The sequence below is a fragment of the Genypterus blacodes genome, unplaced genomic scaffold, assembly GCF_046128005.1.
Source record: "Genypterus blacodes isolate CSIRO-AG114 ecotype Tasmania unplaced genomic scaffold, CSIRO-AGI_Gbla_v1 ptg000067l_1, whole genome shotgun sequence".
Lineage (NCBI taxonomy): Eukaryota > Metazoa > Chordata > Actinopteri > Ophidiiformes > Ophidiidae > Genypterus > Genypterus blacodes.
Window position 1 is genome coordinate 3,600 of NW_027466879.1, and position 22,127 is coordinate 25,726.

Here is a 22,127-nt window from a genome sequence, read left to right on the forward strand (position 1 = left end):
TAACAAACCCAGATGATGTCATCGTAAAGTCATGTTATGCAGATATGTAAACGTCTTCCTCCTCAGCCTGTCCTTTCTCTTAACGCGATTACCAAACCCATCGTTTATACCGGAGAGTTCTTTTGATTCCACCTCTTCATCACATGTAGCTCTTCATCACATTTAGGGCCAGATACTCTGAGTATAGAGTGAGAATGTAAACATGCTGGAGTTCTGCTGCCTGACTTTGGCTTTCAAAGTCCTGACGCGACCTCAGAAGAGTTAAGTTTTGTTCCATAAGTGGGGCTGGATGAAGACGTGAGGGAGAGGAGGTGACTCAGTCCTGTGTGCCTCGTCTCAAGGCTGAATGTTGGGAGGAAGATGCAGGTGTTACGTTTCTCTATGTAGGTTACTTCCTGTCCGGTCTGCTCACTGTGACTCTAACATCTGTCTCATAAATACATTCACACAGCAGATAGAGACGCTGTCCCTTTAATAGAGGCTGGGTTAGTAGCACCAGTTATTTCCAGCACCTGTGGGTGTGCCTATAAATAGACACACACACACACACACACACACACCATCCTCTTCAGCCCTGCTTATGGTGGCCTGGTTTTGACACCTACAAGCTCTTTAGTTTGTGTTAATTTCATGCACCATTCAACATCTACACATACATGCCTCTCTGACACGCACACACGCACACACACACACACACACACACACACACGTCCTATCTGCATCTGTATCTTTATTTTGCTGTATGTTCTTCAGGTGAATAGCAGTCACAAAGTGTCTGCATGTGAGGTGAATCTGGTAACGTTTGATTTGATTTCTTGTTCTTCTATGTAATCACTTCCATTATTTACACTTTCTCTCTCCCTCTCCCTCTGCCTCTTTCCCCCAGCATCAGATAACAGTCAGCGGTTTCAGGAGACGTGTTTTGCCTTCGCGTTAACGCCGCAGCAGGTCCAGCAGATCAGCAGCTCCATGTAAGATGGACAGGAAACAGCTGGAGATGTGTTCAGTCGGGGCCGGATGCTGAAACGCCCCTGAATAATTCATGCGTCTAAAGATTTGTCTCTTCTCTCAAAGGGACATCTCGGGGACCAAGTGTGACTTCTCAGTTCAGGTTCAGCTGCGGTTTTGCCTGTCGGAGACGAGCTGTCCTCAGGAAGACCACTTCCCTCCCAATCTGTGTGTGAAAGTCAACGGGAAGCCGTGCAACCTGCCTGTAAGAGAGACCGACTGAACACGCTCTGCCCCTGTAACGCCGACCTCATCCTGCTCCAAACACGCTGGGATGAGACTTCTTAAATCCTCCCTCTCTCTCTTCCTCTTCCTCTCTCTCCTCAGGGTTACCTTCCTCCAACCAAAAACGGCGTGGAGCCCAAGCGGCCCAGTCGGCCCATCAACATTACCTCGCTGGTCAGATTGTCCACCACCGTCCCAAACACCATCGTGGTGTCGTGGACCGCTGAGATCGGAAGGGTAAACGCCAGCGTCCGTCAGCAGGCGCCGCACGTAAACACTGTAATGAGAAAAAGGAGGAGATGATTGATCAGAGACTATATTGAATGTGATTCATTGATGACAGCTTTGATGATCGCTGAAGTATCAAACACACTTCCTGCTTTCAAACCTGAGGATGTCTCAGCTTTCCTGGGTTTGCTGCATTAAACTGCGTCTATCAGAGCTCTCACACGTAAACAAGCCTAATTACAGCCTAACTAATTATGCTAATGAAATCGCTAATTAGGCTACTTTTGTAAATTCACGGATACTTGTCGTGAAACGATGCAGGAGAAATATTAATATGAAGTTTGCAGTTTTAAAGTATTAACAATTTGCGGTGGTTTTAATGAAAATCCCTCATTTGTGCATTGATATGCAAACACATGCGACCAGGCGGCGGTGGAACCTGATTGAATTCTGGCTCCGGTGTCTGGAACATCAGGCCTGGTGTTACTGAGTTATTGTGTTTGTGACCAATATGAGTCACAAACACACAACAATGGGCTTCTATTCCCCGCATATTGTGTTGTGTATCGCAGCGAAGGAAGTTTTAAAAAAGCTTTAATTGGAGAAAATAATGAGTTGCAGAGACACGACTGAAGTGAACACACTATTGTTGGCTCCACTGCATGGATATACAAGTGTGTGTGAGTGTGTGTAGATAGTAGTTTGAAGCCCGAACACTGTTTTGAGCGAGCCCCGGAGCCTGAAAGCACCACAGAGCAGCAGTTGAGACGTGTCATAGCAGGAAGAGTCCAGGTGTTACTGAGAACATGAACACGGCTGCATTCCATTCAGACGCTCCGGTGCCAGGGCTCCACTAATGAGGATGCTGGATCAATGGTGCAATCGAAATGGAACGGAGCCATCAGTAATGTTATTAGTTACAGCTGCGCTTTCCTGCCGTCTCCCTAAAGTCCCAGAGCTCAGTCTGATAAAGACACATGTGGTTGAAGTCTTATGTCTCCCTGAATGAATGATGGTGGCTGTTTGAAGTTGTTCTGTGTGTGGCCAGTAGATGGCAACAGATTACCTGTCCCTGCACTCTTAACGTCCCCTGTGTGTGTGTGTGTGTGTGTGTGTGTGTGTGTGTGTGTGTGTGTGTGTGTGTGTGTGTGTGTGTGTGTGTGTGTGTGTGTGTGTGTGTGTGTGTGTGTGTGTGTGTGTGTGTGTGTGTGTGTGTGTGTGTGTGTGTGTGTGTGTCCACAGAGCTACTCCATGGCCGTGTACCTGGTGAAGCAGCAGTCGTCCACAGTTCTGCTGCAGAGGCTTCGGTCCAAAGGCATCAGGAACCCGGACCACTCCAGAGCACTCAGTAAGGCTCATCTCACACACACACACACACACACTGCTGCTGCTGGTTACTGAGGACAGCACCAATGAGCATCTTGATACAATACAAATCACAATAATCATCAAAGTTAATAATGTTGATCATCTGTTTACACTTTAATGAAACAAAGTGCAGCAATCAGGCAAAGCAACTTTATAAAGAAACTTTGTATTCCCTGGCTCTTCCTCTCTGTCTCTCTCTCTCTCTCTCTCTCTCCCTCCCTCCCTCCCTCCCTCTCTTCCCCTCTCTCTTCCCCTCTCTCTCCCTCGCTCTCCATCTCCCTTCCTCCCTCTCTCTCTCTCTCTCTCTCTCTCTCTCTCCCTCCCTCCCCCTCTGCCTCCCTCCCTCTCTCTCTCTCTCTCTCCCTCCCTCCCTCCCTCCCTCCCTCCCTCCCTCTCTCCCTCCCTCTCTCTTCCCCTCTCTCCCTCGCTCTCCATCTCCCTTCCTCCCTTCCTCCCTCTCCCTCTCTCTCTCTCTCCCTTTCTCCCTCCCTCTCTCTCTTTCTCTCCCTCCCTCCAAATAAGTGTTTGCAGCTGAGCACACACACACACACACTTGTGGAGGGTGTGTGTGTGTGTGTGCATACCTGCGTGCCTCTTAAGTGCAGCCTGGTGTGTTATTATCGGTTACACGCTGTCACATGAATGGTTTAAAGTACGGTGGCTCCAGAAGACAAAACCCGTCCAGAGCTGGAGCTAATCACGCTGTGTGTAGAGTAACACACACTCGTCTGGGACGCACGCCAGCTTTGAACTCTATTATTAGCTCAGTAACTCTTAATTGCTCCAGCAGCTCCAGCTTTGGAACGAGAAGGGAAGGGTTTGGGTTTTATTCTGTGCATCTGTGAGAGACGGCGACATCTGCAAGAAGACTTCCTGCTGCCTGGCTGTCACTCAATCCTGTGTGTGTGTGTGTGTGTGTGTGTGTGTGTGTGTCTTGCAGTCAAAGAGAAGCTAACAGCAGACCCAGACAGTGAGATCGCCACCACCAGTCTCCGGGTGTCGCTGCTCTGCCCGGTAAACAAACTCCTCATGTGATCGTGTTTCCTGTTTCCTGTCTTCACTTCCTGTGATGTGCCGCATACCTCAAATTCCTCCTGTGCCCCTATTCATGCTGGACGTGTGTGTGTGTGTGTGTGTGTGCTTGTCTTGCAGCTGGGGAAGATGCGTCTGATGATCCCGTGCCGAGCGCTGACATGCTCACACCTGCAGTGCTTTGACGCCACGCTCTACATCCAGATGAACGAGAAGAAGCCCACCTGGGTCTGTCCCGTCTGTGACAAGAAGGCCCCGTACGAGCACCTCATCATCGACGGGTGAGCCGGCCTGTCACACACACACACACACACACACACACACACACACACCTCACTGCTTAGTTGTGTTGACGGTTGTGTTTGTGGCTCAGGCTCTTCGTGGAGATCCTGAACAGCTGCATGGACTGTGACGAGATCCAGTTCAAGGAGGACGGCAGCTGGGCCCCCATGAGGTCTAAGAAGGAAGTGCAAGAGGTTTCCTCTGCCTCCTACAACAACGGGCTGGATGGTGAGACAGGGCAGGGAGGGAGGGAGGGAGAGGAAGCAGGAAGTGGAGACGTGCAGAGGAGTGATGTGCCGTCACACCGCCTCCTCTGTTTGACGCTCTGTCAGATTTAATCAAGTAACGCTTCAATCATAGAGCTGTGGAGAATGCTGCCTGTCTCCATAGTAACAATCTTACCGTACCTCATGGAGCAGGGAGTGAGTGTGTGTGTGTGTGTGTGTGTGTGTGTGTGTGTGTGTGTGTGTGTGTGTGTGTGTGTGTGTGTGTGTGTGTGCGGGCGGGCGGGCGGGCGTGTGTGTGAGAACCTTTATATTGATTGACAGCATTCCTCTTTTGCATCCATGTCCTTGATTCATTCAGGACTGCACTTGTAATTGCATGTATTCACACACACACACACACTCACACACTCACACACTCACACACTCTCACACTCTCACACACACACACACTAACTGGCCTGTCTGTGACTCTCCAGGTTCATGTCGGGCGTCTGCAGGTGGCGAGCAGCGGAGTTCCTCGTCCTCGGGTCACGGCGGCAGTAACCACAGCAACAACAAGAAGGTGGAGGTGATCGATTTGACGCTGGACAGCTCGTCAGAGGACGAGGGACAGGAGTCGCCGCCGCCTCCGCCGCTCCCCCCGCCGCCCAAGAGAGCGTGTCCCTCCCTGTCGCCAACCTCTCCGCCCATCATCAACAAAGGGTCAGGAACACACCGGCTCACTCTTCATGTCTGACTAATGAGTGTGTGTCTGTGCTTCACACCAACAAACTAAACGTGGCACACACACACACACACACACACACACACACACTGCACTCAGCTCATTAGCTCACACACAGATCCACTGTGCCGACGCTCATTATAGTGACAGAGACGGTTTATGAGTTATAAAGCATCATCATCTATAGAGTCTGACTCACTGTGTGTGTGTGTGTGTGTGTGTGTGTGTGTGTGTGTGTGTGTGTGTGTGTGTGTGTGTGTGTGTGTGTCCGGGTCGCTGCACACAGGAGGAACTCTCTCCAATCAGCTCGTTATGAAGACGAGCTGCTCCTGACTCATAATGATGTGAAGAGTGAAGAAAGAGTGTGTGTGTGTGTGTGTGTGTGTGTGTGTGTGTGTGTGTGTGTGTGTGTGTGTGTGTGTGTGTGTGTGTGTGTGTGTGTGTGTGTGTGTGTGTGTGTGTGTGTGTGTGTGTGTGTCACCACAGAAACAAACCAAAGTGTGTGTGAACTCTGAGTGATCATGTTTCCCCTCTGGCTCTCAGGGTGCTGAACCTGCACCACCAGTCGTCCCCTGTGAGCCGGACTCCCAGCATGCCGGCTGTGGACACGAGCTACATCCCACCTGTGCCCCCTCTGATCCAGGACTACAGGCCGTACTACCACACACCCAACGACCTGTCAGGTAACACACACACACACACACACACACACCCCCCCAATGACCTGTCAGGTAACACACACACACACCCAACGACCTGTCAGGTAACACACACACACACACACACACACACACACACACACACACACACACACACACACACACACCCAACGACCTGTCAGGTAACACACACACACACACACACACAGAACTGCAGGTGCAGGTTTCTAAATTAACTGGATCTAACCTGACGTGTGTTTTCTCCCTGTGCTCTTATTGTCCTGACTTCACTTCTCTCTCTTCTCTCTCTTCCCTCTCTCTCTTCCCTCTTTCTCTCTCTCTTCTCTCTCTTCCCTCTCTCTCTTCCCTCTTTCTCTCTCTCTTCCCTCTCTTCTCTTCCCTCTCTCCCTTCTCTTCCCTCTCTCTCTTCCCTCCCTCTCTTCTCTTCCCTCTCTCCCTTCTCTTCCCTCTCTCTCTTCCCTCTCTCTCTTCTCTCCCTCTCTTCTCTTTCCTCTCTCTCTTTCCTCTCTCTCTTCTCTTCTCTTCCCTCTCTTCTCTTTCCTCTCTCTCTTTCCTCTCTCTCTTCTCTTCCCTCTCTTCTCTTCCCTCTCTCTCTTCCCTCTCTCTTCTCTTCCCTCTCTTCTCTTTCCTCTCTCTTTCCTCTCTCTCTTCTCTTTCCTCTCTTCTCTTCCCTCTCTCCCTTCTCTTCCCTCTCTCTCTTCCCTCTCTCTCTTCTCTTCCTTCTCTTCTCTTCCCTTTCTCTCTTCTCCCTCTCTCTCTTCTATTTCCTCTCTCTCTTCTCTTTCCTCTCTCCCTTCTCTTCCCTCTCTCCCTTCTCTTCCCTCTCTCCCTTCTCTTCCCTCTCTCTTCTCTTCCCTCTCTCCCTTCTCTTCTCTTCCCTCTCTTCTCTTCCCTCTCTCCCTTCTCTTCTCTTCCCTCTCTTCTCTTCCCTCTCTCCCTTCTCTTCCCTCTCTCTCTTCTCTTCCCTCTCTTCTCTTACCTCTCTCCCTTCTCTTCTCTTCCCTCTCTTCTCTTCCCTCTCTCCCTTCTCTTCCATCTCTCTCTTCTCTTACCTCTCTCCCTTCTCTTCTCTTCCCTCTCTTCTCTTCCCTCTCTCTCTTCTCTTCCCTCTCTCTCTTCTCCTCCCTCTCTCTCTTCTCTTCCCTCTCTCTCTTCTCTTCCCTCTCTCTCTCTCTCTTCCCTCTCGTCCTCGCCGGTCTTCTGACTCTGCCTGTGTTTGATTTTCAGATCTGAACTTCTTCTCCTTCCTCCAAAGCGACAATCATCAGGTACGTCCATCAGAGCGTCCCGGTTTGTTGGGAGATGCTGACTTTTACCATCAGAAGCACTGTAGGTATTAAGAGTCCAGGCCGCTCTCACGCTCTGCATCACACTGAAGCTCCGCCCACCTCAGCTCAGCTCAGCTCAGCCCAACTCTGTCACTCAGATCAGCTTATATATTTAATAAAAAACATTAATTTTATATTGAATCAAACATTTCTCAAAGCTTCAATTTGTTGTGTTGTCTCTAAAATGTCTCAAAGTCAAAATCATCAATCTCCAGGTTTGTGTTCAGACTCTGAGGTCGGCCTGTGACCTTCAGCTCTGTTTTGGTTTCCCTCCTGTTTCACAAATTTCAAACAAATTAGGTCATAAGTTAGACTCTGGTCAGAGAGAACATGAGGAGCTCTGGGTTCTGACGTGGCTTCATCTGCAGACTGAACTACTTCCTAGTTTAGAGTGGCAGATGTTCCTCCCAACTTTCATAGCTGTCATCCTTTGATGTGGTCACTTAACCCTAACCTCAGCACTTCCTGCCCTGTGATGTCGTCTGCTCATGATTCTGAGTCTCCCTGTCTCTCTCGTGGTTCAGCATTACAACATGGTGATGGCAGCAGCGGCCGCCGCCTCGGCCTCCGACGACCACGAGCTGCTCCTCAACCGCTTCCTGCCCTACAGCGCCACCTCCTCCTCCTCCCAGCTGTTCCTGGACCAGGCCGGAGCCCCGTCGGCCGCTTCTCTGACGGCGCCGGCCAACGGGGCCAGCAGCTCGGGCAGCAGCAGCAGCCTGGTGTCGTCGGGCAGCCTGAGGGACGGCCACTCGTCCACGCACTCCAGCACGCACTCCTCGCTGACTCACCCCGGGGTGGTGGCCAGCCGGAGCAGCGCGGAAGCGGCGGTGGCGGCTATTTACGGCGGGATCCCGGACGTCATCTCGTTGGACTGACTAGACCGGATGAACTCTGCAGACTTTCCATTGGGCTCCACTGCGATCCAGTGACGAACGCCACGAGCGACTTTTTGACCGCGGTGTGAAGCTGCGACCTTGACTCGTCAGAGCCCAGCACGGGGGCGAGGTTGCGGGGTAACCACGGAAACCGTTTCAGCACGAGCACCAGGACTCACAGCGGGCGACTCGGGCCTGAGTTCAGAACAATGTTCAGCCGACGCCTCTGGACTCTGAGCGCTGACACACACACGGACTCCGGCGCTCCAGGTCCCGCCCACGACGCCCAGAACGCGCGGCACCCACCTGGCACAGGAAGCAGAGACGCTACACAAGCAGGGAACGCAAGGGAGGAGGAGGAGGAGGAGGAGGAAGGCTCTTTTTGTACAGAAACAAAGAGTGGTGCCGTGTACAGAGAACAAAGTCTATTTTCCTCTTTTACTTTTGTATGTTAACTCTGGACCTTTTTCAGTCTAGTGTTCCGCTTTAATGGCTGTTTTTTTTACCAGGACTGAGTTAGCCCCGCCCCCCTCACACACACATACACACACACAGTATATATATACAGTATATATGCAGTCTATCAGCCACTTGGATGTTTCTTCTTCTTCTTCTTCTTCTGTAAAGATTTAAGCTGTCGTGTTTCTCTGGAGTTCCACTTTTACGTTCCAATGGTTTCTATGACATCATTCTTTTCTGTATGATATATATATATATATAATTATATATATATATGCATTCCCCTAGGACCTTCAGGTTATGAATGTGGGAGTGCAGAGGTGGAAGTGAGCCAGTTAACCCTTCATTTCCCCCGTTAGCCAGAGAGACTTTCTGGAGTTTGGGATTCGTTCCACTTTGCCAATTGTCAGAGTTTTTCGCTGGGAGAATTCTCTTGTTTTGTTTTGTTTTTCTTTGTTGCGCAATGCCAAAAAATAACATACGGTACCTAGGAGATGTGTGAGAGGAGTCCAGGTGCAGCTGAGTGTGTGTGTGTGTGTGTGTGTGTGTGCGCCAACGTGTTTGGTTTCACTCGCTGGGTTTCAGACACTTAAGCTTCGTCTGTATTCATCTGCGTCTCTTCTTCTTCGTCTTTCCGGCTCGACTGTTAAAAGGGAAGCGGCAGATCTCAGCGACAACCAAAACTGATTCCAATTCAATCCATTGTCTTAAAAATGGAACTGTAAAGGGTCAAAGGGAAGTGTGTGTGTTTGTGTGTGTGCGCCTCCGTGCGGTCACCGCTCACCTGGTTTGAATGATGGACGCTGTGAAGGTCGCCGGGTTCATCGATGATATCAGAGAGAATCAGGGGTCAAAGTTCAAATCCTGTGTTAACCGGGCTTCGTTATAAGACCATCCTGTGATAGCAATGACATGAACCTGGGGCCTCAAACACACACACACACACACACACACAAGCACACACACACACACACACACACACACACACACACACACACACAGGCTCCTTATCAGCCTCAAAGACGGGCAGCTGTAGAGTCTAGGCCCCCCCCCCCCCCCCCCCCCATCCTGTCCTGTGTACCTGGGACCCTAAAGTCTCCTTCCTCCTTCCCGTCTGGCCTCTTTACCTTCATCATCTCTGTCCCCTTTCCCCCTCTCTTCTCTTCTTAAATGGACCCCCTGCTACATACAGAACCAGAACCAGAACCAGTCACGTGTCCGTCTCATGTTGTGCAGTATTTTATTTATTTTGTATCTTTATCTCTTGTATATTATTATTTTTATATGTTTGATTTCCACAGATGAGTGTGAGTCACATTCACTCCAGACTTTATTTAAAATGCCTTTTATTCTTTTATTCATCTTATGCAGAAAGTTCACAAAGGTATCCTCCGCTCTGTCGTCGTGGAAACGCGTCCGTGTATTTCCTCACTTTACTGACGGGGGCTCAGCTGCCACGCCCCGGAGTGTCAATCACCAGTGTTTAGAGACGTGACTAGGAGGTCACAGCTAACGGAGACGTTTGATCACTATTTGTTATTGTATTTATTTAAAAAAAAAATGATTCTCTGTCCTCACTTTAGTGCAACAGAACAACACACACACACACACACACACACACACACACACACGAGCAGACGGTGTTGAATGTGTTTGTGCTCCACATAGTAGCAAGGCCTGAATGTCTAACCGAACACACACACTCACACACACACACAGCGTCTCCTTCCTCCTCCGGCCCTCAGACGAAGGTGTGATTGATAAGCACGGGGGCCAATGCCACCTCAGCTCCGCTCCATCTCCGTGTTCTCCTCACACACAGCTGCGGTCACAGCAGGAGGGTGGGGGAAAGAGAGAGAGCGAAAGAGAGAGAGAGACGGTCAATCAGAATGAAAATAGGCCACTATTGTCCGTAGCTGTCCTTAGTTTTGTCTTCTAACGCTCCACTTCAGTGTTGCCAGCCACAGCTTTGGTCTCTTTGGTCGACACCTCAGCAGACCGAAGTACAGAGAAGGGAAAAGTCAAGCGTGTGTGTGTTTATTGTGTCCGTATGGAAAACTGATGTTCAGATCCAAACGTGGGTGTTCGATGTGCGTTTGTATGCTTTTGTGTGTCCAACCAGAGCCAGAGAATAAATTAATTTATATATTTTTTAGAAAATGAAAGCTGTACTATAAAAACAAACAAACCCAGGACTTTGGCCAATAAAGAAGTCTCACACAACTGAACTAATCTCAAGACTCAAGTAAACATCTGCACTCACTGCCTTAAATCCACAGGTTCTGTTACCATGGCTACAATCCGAAAAAAGAGAAAAAGAAAGTGCTTTTGGAGGAGGGCAGAGATGAGAGTGTGTGTGTACAGTTCACCCGAGTCAGTTTGTATAAATATACAAGTGAAAAAATATTTATTACCTGCATTGGAAGAAAATTGTTTACTTATTGAATGTTACCTGTTTATGTAGAAAAGTTTAGATGTAATAAAATGCATTCTGTTACTTCTGCCTGCGCTCGTGTGTGTGTGTGTTTCCCTCTAAAGCCTGTCGTGGTTAGAAGCGGACACTGGGGGGCAGCAGAGAGTCGCTCACTTTGAGAAATGGAACCACAACAATTACGCACGTCTCATATCTGCATATCTATTATATGTGCTGCCGACTGTGAAGCCCAGAGACCTTAGAGGGGCGGCATGAGAGGAGTCCAGCTTTGGGAAGGGGAAGGTTGTGAGTTTGGAGCTTTATTAATATTATTATTAGGATCATTACGCACCAAGAAGACTCTTTACGCACAGGACAGATGACGCGCTGATTTGCCAATCAGTGCGTAACCCAGCCTGGTTTCTTAAGGAGCTGAGGACAGATACAAGAGAAGAAGAGGGGAGGGGAGAGCAGAGGAGACAGAGGAGAGGTAGAGCAGAGGGTGAGCTGGATACAGAGGTAGAGCAGAGCTGGATACAGAGGTGTGCTGCTGCTCCATCATCACTGTGCTGAAGTCTCTGTCTCCATCTGGACGGACATGAGCCTGCTTCTCTCTGGTTCCAGGACAAATCGTCCCCGGTGTCCTTGTTTCCTCTCCAGGTGAAGACAGACAGGTTGACGCGATGACCAACGAAAACGGGAGCAGCTGGTGGAACCGGTCCTCGGTCGAACTGTTCCGCTACGACAACCTGGAGGACATTGACCTGACGGCGGACGGGAGCCCGATCTTACGGTTCCTGGTGTGTCTCGTGTATTCTGTGGTGTGCGCGGTGGGTTTGATGGGCAACTTGTTGGTCCTCTTCTTCATCAGGGTGAGGAAAGAGAGGAAGAAGTCAAAGGTGAACTTCTTCGTGCTGAACTTGGCCGTGACGGACTTTGGGTTCGTGCTGACTCTGCCCTTCTGGGCCGTGGACACCGCGCTGGACTTCAGCTGGCCCTTTGGAGACGCCATGTGTAAGATCATCCTGTCGGTCACCGTGATGAACATGTACGCCAGCGTCTTCTTCCTCACGGCCATGAGCGTGACCCGGTACTGGTGCGTGGCCTCGGCTCTCAGGAACCGAAACGGAGGGAGGTCGTGTTCCGTCAAGTGGATCAGCGCGGGAATCTGGACCCTGGCGACCCTGGCCACCGCGCCGACAGCCATCTACTCCACCGTCAGTAACGTCACCGGGGAGAAGCTGTGCCTGCTGCGCTTCCCCGGTGGTCAGTACTGGTTGGCGCTTTACCACATCCAGAAGATCGTGGTTGGGTTCGTGGTCCCGATGTGTATCGTCTCCGTCAGTTACATCATGTTGCTGCGCTTCATCCACACCCGGAGTTTGACCTCCAGTAACCCCAGGCGCAGATCCAAGCTCACCAGGTCCGTCACCATCGTCGTGTTGTCCTTCTTCCTGTGCTGGATGCCGAACCACGCTATCACGCTGTGGAGCGTCCTGGTCAAGCTGAACGCGGTGCACTGGGACCGGGCCTACTACACGGTGCACACCTACGTCTTCCCGGTCACCGTGTGTCTGGCGCACACCAACAGCTGCCTGAACCCGATCATCTACTGCCTCATGAGGAAGGAGTTCAGGGGCAAACTGAGGGGGCTGATCCACAGGGGGGGAGAGTGAGGGTCTAAAGCTGCGGCACTGCGCTGTAACTGCGTCCAGGTCACCAAGACGCACTGCACAGACGCGTAAGGTCAAGACACACACACACACACACACACACACACACACACACAAGCATGATGACACAAAGAACAGCTGACTCCATTCTGTTCATCTCTATGTTGCTTTCTGTGTGTAAAAGCTCGTGCATTCTTGCTAAAACGGGTTCTATCTATATTAAATGTATGATCGTCGCCGTTGTTTGTTAAATGTTTGCTGCCTTGGTGCGTAATGGCGCATGGAGACGTGGAGACATGAGGCGCAGCTGTGTTTCCAGTTCCATTGATCAGGAGACAGAACGGAGCGCCGGTGTGTGTGTGTGTGGATCCGCGCGTGTGTGTAATTTTATAAGCAGTGTTTGATGTAAACATCATCCCATGGCTTTATGAAAAAAGTGAAGTGTAGAGTGTATTGTACTGTAGAGTAAAGAGTATTATTGATCCGATCAGATTCATCTGTGATCACAGGAGGAGGACAGTTGTTGATCTATGAAGTGACCTCACCAAAATAAGACATTTGTTATTGACTTGGTTGTTGTAAATGTGCAGTTTGTTCTCTTTGTGATAATAAATCCATATTTAAGCAGCTGAGTGGATTCATTTCTCTATAAATAACAACTGCATGGCTCCTATTGTACATTAATAATGTTATTGAGCGTTACTGTAAAAACGCCTCACCAAGCTTAGTAAAGTCAACTGCACCTGATCATCTCTAAGCTTCAAATGAGCCCCCGGGACGGCCAAGAGCATCTGGTCAGGACGCCATAAGTGTCAAGAGGAGGTCTGCGAGGCACCAACACATGACGGGATCAGAAAAATTAGTTTCATGCTCAACATCTGTAGACTACAGCGTGTGAGCAATGTGCAGGTTCACAAAATGTATAATGACCCCAAGGTCGGTTCAGGTTTCAGGGCCTTGCTCATCTTCAGCCGAGATTCAAACCAACAACCTTCCCAGGGGCTCCTAGAGGACGTCGCTGCGAGCAGGGTTCGAACCTGCGCGGGAAGATCCCATTGGATTTCAAGTCCAACGCCTTAACCACTCGGCCATCGCAGCTACATGCAATGTGGTGATGTCATGAAATTTTCAGCCTACATTTACATCCACATCTCTGCTGAATGAAGCACATGACAAGAAGCACCAGCAGTTCTGCATTGAGCTAAATGACATGAATGGGACCAATGAACACACACTGGGTGGTGGTGATATTCTTCTTACTGCTGTAAATATGCACAACAAAGCCAGAAACAATGATATAAATTGGAATTAAAGGTCATATTTTTGGTCTTAGAGGAGCCGGAGGTGCAGCAGAGACAAGGAGCTGATTAAGTGTGTTTGGGTGAGTACACACACACACAATCCACATGCTTCTTCTGGCTTCTACTTCACATAAATCTATTTAAAAATCCTTTAAAAGGTCAAATGATTTTTAATGTTCACACTTTCCTGAAGAAGCCTTAAGTTGCTGCAGTGCAGTTCAATGCCACACACACAATGACACTGCTGCATGTTTCTATAGTGTAGCTTATGTAAATTTATATAGTCTAACTGGTGAACTTTGTCTTTAACAACACTGGAGGACTTCCTTCTAACACCACCAACAGCTTTGGTTTAAACAATTCAGTTGTTCTCAATGCAGGAAAAGTGCAGCTGAAGTCATAATTTGTAATTTAAGGATGACGCACGTTCACACACACTTTCAAATCCTGTCATAGATGATGATGGTGTCCTTGTTTATTTATTTTTTACTTGCTTCCATAACCAGTCAGTGACAGCCTGGACACTATCTTGAGGAATAGACCTACTTTACCCCTTACATATCTAAAACTTATCAAATATTTCCTGTGTGTTAATTTACTTTAATCCGCGTCATCCTCACGTTTTGCTTCATGAAATGAAAATTAAGGGATATTAGGAACTTTAACCCGCAAAATTACGATGAGGGACAAAGGAGCTTAAACACAACACGGACGCTTTTGAGACCCTGGAATAGCTCGTCAGAAGTAACTGCATCTAATGCCCATGTAGTGGTGCATTTGAGTTCTTCGTTAGAAACAAAAACGTGTTTACGACTGAATAATGTCATTAATGGCGGCCTGGGTTCGTTTTTGGAGCATGTAAACATCAAGTTTCAAAGCTCGCGCATGGAGCTTCTTTTTGACACATTCCTGGCGGGGCCCTTGAACGCGTCGCCACTCGCGGGCTTCCGTAGAGGTCACGTGACCGGCAGCTCTCAGGCCGTTCTGCTGCTTCGCTTTGGCTCAATGCCGGAGGAACTCCAATCTGGAAGAAATGGACTCTGGAAATGCATGAATTTAACCGCTCAGAGGTCCGACCAGCTGAGTCTGTGAATGGCGCCAAAACAGGACCCTAAGCCGAAATTTCAAGAAGGTGAGTGAGCGAGGAGGAGGAGGAGGAGAAAGAGGAGGAGGAAGGAGAGGGAGCCTGCGAGCGGAGCGGACGGGGGCGGGTTTGTTGTTGTTGTTGTTGTGGTTGTGGATATTATTGTTGTTGTTGTGGTTGTTGTTCCCTGTGCTTCTGCTCGATAACAGCAAAGAAACAGAGACCAGCTACTGTGATCACCGCGAACATCAACAATGAACCCATCTACCCCAACAACACTAATGTTTATTTAACAAATCAGATCTAATAGTAAGTAGCTAATGTTAAGCTAGCTACAGGGCTGCACGCTAATGGAGACTTTACTATGTGTTCACCTTTACATCTTTCATCTGAAGAAATGTCATCAGAAAGGATACAAACAGACCAAGCGCCCCACCGTAGTATTTCTACTGATTAATCCATCAATCGGTGATCGTAGCCGCACAGTGAGTGAAGTCAGACAGTATGAAGGTTCCCATGTGAGACAGACTGTCACCATAGGATCAGATCTGTGAACATGAGACAAAGAAACGAAACTTTTAATTGTGATAAATGCAAAACAATCCAAATATAATATGGAACAAGAATAAGACATGAATTGGTACAATCAATCAATCAAATTATAAATCATTCTTTTTTTTTTCTCTCTCTCTCTCTCTCTCTCTCTCTCTCTCTCTCTCTCTCTCTCTCTCTCTTTCTCTCCCCCCCCCCCCCCCCCCCCCCTTCAGGTGAACGAGTCCTGTGCTTTCATGGGCCATTGCTGTATGAAGCAAAGGTTTGTTCTGATGTTCTGCCTCAATCATGTCTTCAGTCATGTTTAGATCGTTACGAGCCAAATAAACCATGTGTGTGTGTGTGTTCCTCTCTTCCAGTGTGTAAAGATCAACATAAAGGAGAAGCAGATCAAATACTTCATTCATTACAGCGGATGGAACAAAAAGTGAGCTTCTGTGTTTTGCCGTCTGCTCCGTCTGCTCCCGGCCCGTTTGTGTGCTTCTTCAGATGTTTCTATCTTCTCTGTTTCAGCTGGGATGAATGGGTTCCTGAAAGCAGAGTTCTCAAATATGTGGACAGTAACCTTGCGAAACAAAAAGAGCTTCAAAAGGCCAACCAGTAAGTTCTCCTCCAGATAAGATAAGAGTGTGGAGCGTCTGTCCCACTTACTGAGAAGCTTTCTGTGAGGAATGTGGTGGAATAAGACGCTCATGTTGAAAAGAAGTGCTGTCTGCTTCCTGTTCCCCCTCAGGGATCACTATGTTGAGGGAAAGATGAGGGGAGTCGCACCAAGCAAGAAGATTGCTGCTGTGCAGCAGAAAAATGTTGATCTGTAAGTATCAATCCTCTTTCCTGTGAGGGCGTTTGACCCTGAACTTGGACTTAAAGGCTCTCTCTCTCTCCCCCCTCCTCTCCCTGTAATCACTCTGTGCCTCTTTGATATTTGCTCTCTAGGAAAGCGAAAAAGGCAAAACAGAAGAGTAAGTCAAAGTTTTCTTCATTGACATTTAAGTTTATTAGAAGTACAGTTTATCAACCAAAAGTTTCTGATGTGAATGTGAGCATGTCTGCGTGTTTAAGCCGTTAGACTCAGCAGCTCTGTGAGTCATATTTAATCTTGAGCCGTTAATGAAACTCTGGTGCTTTGGATGTTTTGTACCTGCGGCTGCTTCACACTGAAGCTCACAGACCAGAGTGACGGCTGCGTTTAGCTCTAATGTTCCTCATGTTCTCTCACTTTGTCCTCGTACTTTTGGCAGCTATAAATACAGAAGCTGAGACAGACTGTGTCATAACAGAACCTTGGGAATGGTTTCTTTGCGAGTTTCTTGACTGGCCTGAGAGTTCTGAAATCCTCTGACTGAAGCTCTGACCTTCAGCCACACAGAGGTAGCAGCTGTCTAGAGGTGATGCAGGCGATCAGCTGTGTGCATGTGTGTGTGTGTGTGTGTGTGTTTGTGTGTGTGTGTGTTCAGCACCAGGCACCGGCGAAGGTACCAGCAGTGGAGAAATGTCTCAGGGACCACGGAAGAAGAGGGCCCGGGTGGATCCCACCGTGGAGAGCGTACGTAAACATGAAGCTACAACCTGAACATGAGCGCTCCCTCAGCACAGTCACATGGTTTACTGTCAATCATCTGTTCAAAGGCAACACACACAAGACAAAATGCAGTCCACATCTGTAGAAGTTGGTTGAACACATTTTAAGCATGAATTTCATATTTTTAGGTCCAACTGCTTCATCACAGTGAGCCATGAAGTCAAAAGAGCTCACAGAGGAACAGAGAGTGTGAAATATGAAACTGATTGTGTGTGTGTGTGTGTGTGTGTGGGTGTGGGTGTGGGTGTGGGTGTGGGTGTGGGTGTGGTTAGGAGGAAATGTTCGCCAATCGCGTGGAGGTGAAGGTAAAGATTCCGGAGGAGCTCAAACCCTGGCTAGTGGACGACTGGGACCTCATCACGCGACAGAAACAGGTCAACACGCACACACACACACAACCACACACCTCATGAATCTTCACCAAACTCCAGAACATAGTGATCCCATCTGAGTTCCTGGTCTTTCTGTTCCTTTCAGTTATTTCATCTGCCTGCTAAGAAGACTATAGAGACGGTGCTGGAGGATTATGCAAACTACAAGAAATCAAAGGGAAACTCAGATAATAAGTAAGAAAACCACCTTAACTCAACACAACCTTGGCAACATGCAGCCTGGACCTCCTGCTGAACCTTTAGGTCCCTTAGATTGAGTGTTAGAGAGACAGGACATGTGAGCAAAGAGGAGCAGCGCCAAAGAGCTCAAAACACTCAAATGAGCATGAAGCTTCAGTTCAAAATGGGTCAGAGTGTCAGAAATGAGCGCTTCCCTCAGTCTTCCTCAGTCCTCTCTCCTTCTCCTCCTCTTCATTTAGGGAATATGCAGTGAACGAGGTTGTGGCCGGGATCCGTGAATACTTCAACGTCATGCTGGGCACTCAGCTGCTCTACAAGTTTGAGAGGCCTCAGTACGCAGAGATCTTAGCCGACCACCCAGACGTGCCCATGTCGCAGGTCTACGGGGCGCCGCACCTACTGCGCCTGTTCGGTACGCAGCCTGCACACACACACACACACACACTCATACACACACGCCATCACAGGACGTTGGCATGCTCGGGCACGATCGCCTCCTCAAAGCGAGCGTGTGTGTGTTAATTGAAGCACGCTGCTGAGTGGAATGAAGCGCTCCCACTTATTGCTTCTGTCAAATGATTGGATTCCTGGAAAATTGCTCTGTCACAAGCAGGAGGGGGAAAAGGGAAAATTATAGTGGCGTTCCATGAGACGCTGTGTGACGCGTGCTCACACACAGGAGCCTGAACGCACACACACACACACACATTAGAGGGCGCGGTAATGGCAAATCCAAACACAATGAACCTCTAATGAGACCACAATTAGGACCTGGAAGGCAATTTGCTGCTCCATTTTGAGTAACCAGCCGGGCTCAGCGTGCAGCATAGTGATGCAGCGGGGAGTTGGGTCTGTAGAGTTAATTCTGAGGTGCCAGGTTTGAATCCCGTGCTGGCCCTGAAGCTCTCTGTGTGGCGTTTAGTTCAGATCATCAGCTGTAACGCCTGCACACTATCTTCTATCTGGCTTTAATCCTCCTTTGTGTGTGTGTGACAGTTCGTATTGGAGCCATGCTGGCTTACACTCCTCTGGATGAGAAGAGTCTGGCGTTGCTGCTCAGCTACCTCCAGGATTTCCTCAAGTAAGGTTTCTCTCTCACCGCATTCACTCTCACCTCACTGCAGATCCTCCAGCTTCCTCCTCCTTACTGACTGATAACATCTCATATTCTGTAGTTTCCCACAGAACGCAGGCTTAGAATGCTTTTGTGCGGCTGAAATGTGCGTAATGTTTCATTCACACAAAGGCAGAACGTCTTTGTGATGGAATTTGTGGAGCGCAAGCAGCTGGAGCGAGCAAAGAGAGAGAAATGTCAATCAGCTGACGGCCGGTTCTCCCTTTAATGAGTGTAAGGAGAGAAGTGTGTGTGTGTGTGTGTGTGTGTGTGTGTGTGTGTGTGTGTGTGTGTGTGTGTGTGTGTGTGTGTGTGTGTGTGTGTGTGTGTGTGTGTGTGTGTGTGTGTGTGTGTGTGTGTGTGTGTGTGTGTGTGTGTGTGTGTGTGTGTGTGTGTGTGTGTGTGTGTGTGTGTGTGTGTGTGTGCTGCTCTCCTTACATTCGGCTCTTAACTCCGCCCACAGCTCTTCAAACAAAGAAGTCGTTCATTTGTCTTCTCACTTCACAAACTCTTATTGACGAGAGGAAACAGGAAGTATTAAATCATCGTACAAAAATCACACTCTGCAAACAAATGGATTTCCTGTGAAGATAAACTTCCTCATCATTCATTCCTCATTACATTGGATCTGACAGGGGCTCTTAATTTGAAAGGATGGAGTGCTTCTGTCCTGCTGGTTCACCTCTGAGACACACACACACACCATCTTTGCCGTTCCTTCCTTGGTTCAGTCAGTCTGCCCCTCTCTCTCCAGGTACCTGGTGAAGAACTCGTCCACCCTCTTCAACGCCAGCGACTATGAGGTCGCGCCCCCCGAGTACCACCGCAAGGCCGTGTGAGCACTCCAGGGCACACTGAGCCGCGACACCCGTCAGATAAACCTGCGCGGCTCTTTTTCCGAGCGCCGAGTCCGATGAGATACTTCCACACTGAACTCATCTCCTTCTTCTAGCGAGGTCCCAGGAGCTTCTCACCTCTCACAAATAAGAGATCTGAGGGGAGCGTCCTTTATTTTCTAACTCTGTTTTCATCTCTTTGTCTGTTTTCTTTCTCTCACTCTTCTTTGAATAGAAACCCTGTTGACTTGTTACTGTTCTCTCTGCAGCTCTTTGGTGTTTCTGTGCACTTGATCAGATAGTCGTCTGTTACATTCTGTTGCATGTGTGTGTATTTATAAGTGTTTCTTCTCGTCATAAAAATGTGGTCAGCAGTTGGATGTTTTTGTACCTGTAATCTGTGTATTTGATAGATCTCCATTTGTAATAAACATGTTTCTACACGATCTCTGATTGGTTGACTTGGCTCTGGAGAGTTAGAGTGTTCAACCGAGGACGACGGGTCTATAAAGTCTGTGTTGATCTAATAGTATGCAGGTGGAACAGACCAATGACTGAAGCCAATAATAGGAATTCATTTAATTTATCATGAGAACATTTTCATTATGAGTTGATTGTCTATCATGGGACAAATGTTCCTGATGTACTCCAGGTTGATGTCGTCGAAAGATCGCTCTATTTTGCATAGTGAAACAAATTCTTGGCATCATTTTCTCTCTCGTTTGTTTCTCATCTGTTTTCCCGTTTGAAGTCATCCTGCTAATAAGAGAAGGTGGAATTGTTCTTAGCAAATAATGGAGGGAAAGCTGTGGTTCTGTTAAAGACCACAGAGGTTTGAAACAGGAAAGGAAGGAATCAACAAGCTCAACCTCTTCACCTAACTAAATCACAGTGCAGGCTAACGACCCTTCAAAGCTGAACTGATGAATTTGGATCCCATTTAATTTATCCTCATTTTTAATCAATTCTTCTGTAATCACTTTAGGTCCAAACAGTTGCAATATAAAATAATCTGCTGCAGCTGAACCAGCATCAGTCTGTGTGGTCACATCCCAGTTTCCCTCATAAGAAATCAATCAGATCCTTGTGAAACAGTGTGATAGTGGTTGACATTCTGCGCTGCCGTCGCCCCGCGGACCCCCCGCCCCTATAAATGAGTCCATAAACTAGTCAAGCGTCCCCTGGTCTGTATTTCCTCACTCCTCCATCCCAGCCATGTCCAGCAGCACTGGCAGTGAGGACTCCATGGTAACGCTGTTGCTATGGAGTCACAGACAAAGAGACACATGTCACAGCAGCCAGCATTCGGTGAAATCATTACAGAGCGTAAAGGATGCCATGTAATGAAGGACAGCAGGGGACTGTGGGGTCGGACGGAGACAGAATTCTCTCAGCTGTCCAGTGTCTTTATCAGAGGAAACCATTTTAAAGCTAACAAAGGAAACCAGCTGTTTAAGAATAGCTACGAAATAAAGTACGTTTCCATTAAAGGTGCATGCAGTTTTCTATCTGAAGTCATATTTGTGTGCTGTGGTTTTACATACTTTCCTTGATTTGACTGATTGATTGATGGATCACTATTGTTTGCGTGAACACAGAGCTCTGCCTAGGAGCCACCAGGGGGCAGCATTTCCTCCTCCTCTCATTTGATGGACAAACTAGTTCACTAGCTCCCCTGGTAGTTACACTTATTACACTTATTATAATATAACAGGATTTAAAAATATTATAAAACAAAGAGCTGTAAAATTAAGAGTTATGTCAGCAAATCCAACATAATACTGCAAACTCCAATGCGGCATTTTCAACTCGCTATTGGGATTCTTTACTCTTCTTTGTGCCCCTGTTGAATCCACTTAAACAATATGGAGGGAGAGCGTTCTGTAAGGTCAACACAGCCATCAGCCCTTTTCTCTTCTGCTCTATTCTGTATTAATTTTGTACAGTGGCTCAATGAGCTGGAGATGTAATCGTCACAGAGACCGAACCTTGGACACAAGTGGCCCTCCAGCCTGCTTTGTGTATGACTCAAGTATCAACATGTTTCAGACGTATGTACTGTGTTGTGAATAGCAGAGATACAGACGTCACCCACTCCACTTATCCCCTCGTCTTTATTCGAGGAAGTGCAGTATATCTTTGCTATTTTTATATTTATCGTGGAGCTGAATAGAACTAAACAATCTTTAATGTCTATTGTGTAGAATTGAATGTCTTTAGTCCTCTCTTGCTTCAGATTTCTTATGCCTGGAAAATAAAATGTTTACTTCACCTCCAAAGCTTTACACTGTATTAGCAACACAATCACATGGAAGATGGGCAGTGGGTTATATGACACACACACACACACACACACACGCACACACACGCAGAAATAACTAAGTATAATACTGCGACTCATTAAAGTAGATATTTAACAGATTAGTTGTATTTAGACAGATTTCCATCGCAGGTGTTCATTGTACTTCAGTGTTTATTCTTGGTAATAGATAGTCGGTGGGCCGTTTGTGTACTTGGTATTTAAAGTAAATAACACACAATTATTGCTGTAATTACACTTC

At 48.0% G+C, this 22,127-nt stretch overlaps 3 protein-coding genes and 1 non-coding gene across 4 annotated transcripts; 3 read left to right on the plus strand and 1 right to left on the minus strand.

Moving 5' to 3' along the window:
• Positions 1 to 886: 886 nt before the first annotated feature.
• On the plus strand, positions 887 to 9,765 carry LOC143004682 (E3 SUMO-protein ligase PIAS1-like; the record flags this gene model as incomplete). The annotated part of the gene is made up of 11 exons (XM_076155788.1): positions 887 to 971; positions 1,075 to 1,213; positions 1,336 to 1,470; positions 2,704 to 2,809; positions 3,770 to 3,843; positions 3,982 to 4,142; positions 4,235 to 4,371; positions 4,847 to 5,072; positions 5,638 to 5,777; positions 7,002 to 7,042; positions 7,627 to 9,765. Coding segments are annotated over 11 exons (1,598 nt in total), but the record flags the coding sequence as incomplete, so codon positions are not given.
• A 1,753-nt stretch (positions 9,766 to 11,518) lies between these two features.
• LOC143004501 (relaxin-3 receptor 1-like) lies at positions 11,519 to 12,528 on the plus strand. Its single transcript, XM_076155421.1, has one exon. The coding sequence runs from the start codon at positions 11,536 to 11,538 to the stop codon at positions 12,526 to 12,528; it is 993 nt and encodes a 330-aa protein (XP_076011536.1). The 5' UTR covers positions 11,519 to 11,535.
• A 1,013-nt stretch (positions 12,529 to 13,541) lies between these two features.
• On the minus strand, positions 13,542 to 13,623 carry trnas-uga (transfer RNA serine (anticodon UGA)). Its single transcript has one exon. It is a non-coding gene; the product is annotated as a tRNA-Ser (tRNA).
• A 1,157-nt stretch (positions 13,624 to 14,780) lies between these two features.
• Positions 14,781 to 20,007, plus strand: LOC143005083 (mortality factor 4-like protein 1). The gene is made up of 12 exons (XM_076156326.1): positions 14,781 to 14,958; positions 15,678 to 15,724; positions 15,822 to 15,889; positions 15,976 to 16,062; positions 16,196 to 16,276; positions 16,399 to 16,424; positions 16,920 to 17,008; positions 17,317 to 17,418; positions 17,522 to 17,610; positions 17,856 to 18,028; positions 18,613 to 18,697; positions 19,485 to 20,007. Exons 1-12 carry the CDS (start codon positions 14,919 to 14,921, stop codon positions 19,567 to 19,569), a joined length of 972 nt encoding a protein of 323 aa, XP_076012441.1. The 5' UTR covers positions 14,781 to 14,918; the 3' UTR covers positions 19,570 to 20,007.
• Positions 20,008 to 22,127: the final 2,120 nt, after the last annotated feature.

Coding starts and splice junctions, on each gene's coding strand:
- LOC143005083 (XM_076156326.1), top strand. CDS start 14,919: ATGGCGCCAAAACAGGACCCTAAGCCGAAATTTCAAGAAG. Junction 15,890..15,975: donor TACAGCGGATGGAACAAAAA/GTGAGCTTCTGT, acceptor TCTCTGTTTCAG/CTGGGATGAATGGGTTCCTG. Junction 17,611..17,855: donor AAGGGAAACTCAGATAATAA/GTAAGAAAACCA, acceptor CTCTTCATTTAG/GGAATATGCAGTGAACGAGG.
- LOC143004501 (XM_076155421.1), top strand. CDS start 11,536: ATGACCAACGAAAACGGGAGCAGCTGGTGGAACCGGTCCTCGGTCGAA.